This window comes from Corvus brachyrhynchos, unplaced genomic scaffold (genome assembly GCF_000691975.1).
Source record: "Corvus brachyrhynchos isolate BGI_N302 unplaced genomic scaffold, ASM69197v1 scaffold141, whole genome shotgun sequence".
Classification (NCBI taxonomy): domain Eukaryota; kingdom Metazoa; phylum Chordata; class Aves; order Passeriformes; family Corvidae; genus Corvus; species Corvus brachyrhynchos.
The window spans coordinates 277,027-279,917 of record NW_008236186.1 but is presented as its reverse complement, the minus strand read 5'-3'; the positions used below and the strand labels follow the sequence as shown (position 1 = coordinate 279,917).

The 2,891-nt window shown below is 61.3% G+C and overlaps 1 protein-coding gene and 1 long non-coding RNA gene across 2 annotated transcripts in view; one reads left to right on the top strand and one right to left on the bottom strand.

Moving 5' to 3' along the window:
* The window catches only part of LOC108447800, a 2,679-nt gene extending 1,522 nt beyond the window's left edge, over window positions 1–1,157 (top strand). Inside the window, exons 2-3 of the long non-coding RNA XR_001863486.1 lie at window positions 588–657; window positions 1,072–1,157. This is a non-coding gene — a long non-coding RNA (uncharacterized LOC108447800). The remainder of the gene's footprint in view (window positions 1–587; window positions 658–1,071) is intronic.
* The window catches only part of LOC103620364 (steroid 21-hydroxylase-like), a 6,231-nt gene that overhangs the window by 1,669 nt on the left and 1,671 nt on the right, over window positions 1–2,891 (bottom strand). Inside the window, exons 3-5 of the mRNA XM_017738845.1 lie at window positions 1,905–2,012; window positions 1,119–1,205; window positions 583–768 (exon numbers count right to left, since the gene is read on the bottom strand). Coding sequence (XP_017594334.1) covers window positions 583–768; window positions 1,119–1,205; window positions 1,905–2,012 — 381 coding nt within the window. The remainder of the gene's footprint in view (window positions 1–582; window positions 769–1,118; window positions 1,206–1,904; window positions 2,013–2,891) is intronic.

Genomic DNA, 2,891 nt, shown 5'->3' with positions numbered 1-2,891 from the left:
TCCTTGGGGACACCCCTGAGCCCCCAGACACCTGTCTCTTGGGACCCTCTACCCTCAGACCCTGAGCCACCTCTCCATGGAAACCCCAAACCAAGGAGCCATGTGAGGACACAGACAGAGCTCTGATATGTCTGTGACACCCATGTGGCACCTCAGGACAGGGTGGTGGGACACTAGTGGCCACAGGGGATGCATAGGACATGGGTGGGGGATATGGGACCCCCTGGGGAACATAGGCAGGGACACGAGTCCCTTCCAGGAACATGCATGGGGACTTGGACATGGCTGTGACATGCATGTGACATCTCAGGGTGGTGCAGGGGGATAGTGTCAGCCATGGGGAGGACATGGGGAACATGGAACCCCCAGGGACACACATGGAGCCTTGGGACCGTACAGGGGACACAGGGGGACACATGGCGCCACACACGTCATCTGGGGGCAGAGCATGGAAGCCCATGGAGGAGGGAGCATGGGGGACATAGAGAACAGATATAGGACATGGCTGGGGACATGGGACCCCTGGTGACACACAGGACCCTCCAATGCTGCACGGAAGACATGGAGGGACATGTGTTTCACCTCAGGGCGGTGCAGCAAGAAGGCCACGGCCCAGCCCAGAGCAGCCGCTGTCGTCTCGGTGCCCCCAATGAACAGGTCGACCAGTGCCATGTGCAGCCGGGGAGGACTCAGGGGGCCCCCCCGTGCCCTGGGATCACGCCCCAGCAATGCTGCCAAAACTGTGTCTGGGGGAGGGGAGGGGCACTCCTGGCAAAGGGATGACACGTGTTGGAGGGTTCCCCTGATCCCCGGTTGCCCCCCAAACAACCCTTTTGTGTGGGAGTCCCTTCCAAACCCCTGAGTCCACCCAAAGCCCCGGTTCCTCCCCCAACCCTTACATCTCCCCAACCCCGCATCCCCCCCAGACCCGCGGGTCCTCCCATCTCCTTGGGTCCCCCCAAACCTCTGTTTCCTCCAAAATATATGGGTCCCCCCAAGCCCCTGGGTACTCCCCAAACTCCTGGGTCCTTCCAAACCCCTTGGTCTCCTCTGCCCCTCTCTTCCCACCAGACCACTCCTGACCCCTGGCTGCCCCCCACCTCCCCGGGACCCTCCACCTGGTGCCGCCGGATCTGGGCCTCCACGAAGGTGTCACGATGCTGGACGAGCCGCAGCAGCTTCCGCAATCCCGGGTTGGGCAGGGCCTGGGCATAGGGACTCCTTAGGGACCCCCAACCCCTAAGAAACCCTTGACCTCAGAGAGACACCTCCTTCCCCAGAGATGCCACATAAGTCTCCTGAGCCCCAGAGAAACCCTATGGCTGCTCCCCTGGGCCACATAGACCCTACAGGTGCTCTCCTTGCCCGTGTAGACCACTCCAATATCCTATAGGCACCCTCAGCTCCATAGAGACACTTCACCCCATATAACCACCCCAGCCCTATAGAGCCCCCACAACTGCCCCTCCCACGCCCACAGACTTTCCCAACACCATACAGACCCTGTAACACTCCCCTTAGCCCCATATAGACACTATAACCCCTGTCCAGCCCCATAGAGACCCCATAATTCCCTTCCTAGGTTTATACAGCCCCTTCCCAGCCCCATAGAGACCACCCAAGCTCCATATGGACCCTGTAAGACCCCTGTCAGCCACCCATACCCTTCCCCAGTCCCGTACAGATCCTATAACCTCTCTCCCAACCCCATATAACCCCCCCAGCCCTATATCCCTCCCCTGGGCCCCACAGCCCCCCCCCCCAAGACTCATAGCACTTCCCAGGGCCCTATTGCCTCCACCAAGGGCCCATAGCCCCCCGTAGCCCCCCACAGTTCCCTCATGGGCTCCATGCAGCAAAAAGGCCGCGGCCCCATATGCCACCCCTAGGCCCTGCAGGCTTACCCGCAGCGGGGGCAGCAGGTCAAGCGCCCGTACACTGCTGTGCCCCCAAACCTGCAGCAGCTCCCCAAGGCAGCGGGAGAAGGCCCGGAGCTCTCCCGGAGGGGGCACCTGGGGGAGGACACATCCATGTACTGTCCAGTACTCGAGTTCCCTCTAGATCCCCCCAGAACACCCCCAATGCCATTTCAGACACTTGGGTCCCCTCAAACTCCTCTGTGCCCCCAAACCCCTGCCACCCACCCGCAAATTGCTCAGTCCTCCCAAACAGCTGCATGTCCCTTCCACAAACTCCTGGGTCCCCCCCCAAACCCCCAGGGCCCCAGTAAAAACTGGGGTCCTCCCCCAAGCCCCTGTCTCCATCCTGGGGCCCCCCCAAGTCCCCACCAGGTCCCCGAAGAGGACGCGTGCAATGGTGCTGCAGGTATGGAAGGTGAACACCTCAAAGGGGTCCAGGGGGGCCTCCCCATGGGAACGCAGCTCCTGGGGGAAAGAGGAGGTTAAGGGGACCCCTGGGGGAAATAAGGTGGGGCTCTAAGGTGGCTTAGGGGGTGGCAGGGGAGAAGTGGGGAGCTCTAAGGGAATTTTGGGGACTCACAGGGATAATGCCCTTTTGGGGCGCAGAGGGGGGGGCTTGGGTGAGTCAGTTTTGGGGGACAGGGAGTGTGGTGTGGGTGCAGGGTTTGGGGGGAGCAGTTTGCAGCTGCAGGGGGCATGGTTAAGGTGCATGGGTGGGGTTTTGGTGAAGGGAGTGGGGTTTAAGGTATCAGTTTTGGGGTGCATGGGGCAGGGTCTTGCAGGTCAGTGTTGTGTGGGGATCTGTTTTGGAATGCAAGGAAGATCTGTTTTGGAGATGTCAGGGTCAGGGGATCGGTTTGGGGAGAAGTTGGTTTCAGGGTCTCACCTCACACAACTCCCGGCCCTGCAGCCAAAGGAGGGGCCCAAGACGCCCCCCAGCCCGTGCCAGTGCCCCCCGCACTGCTCCCCGCT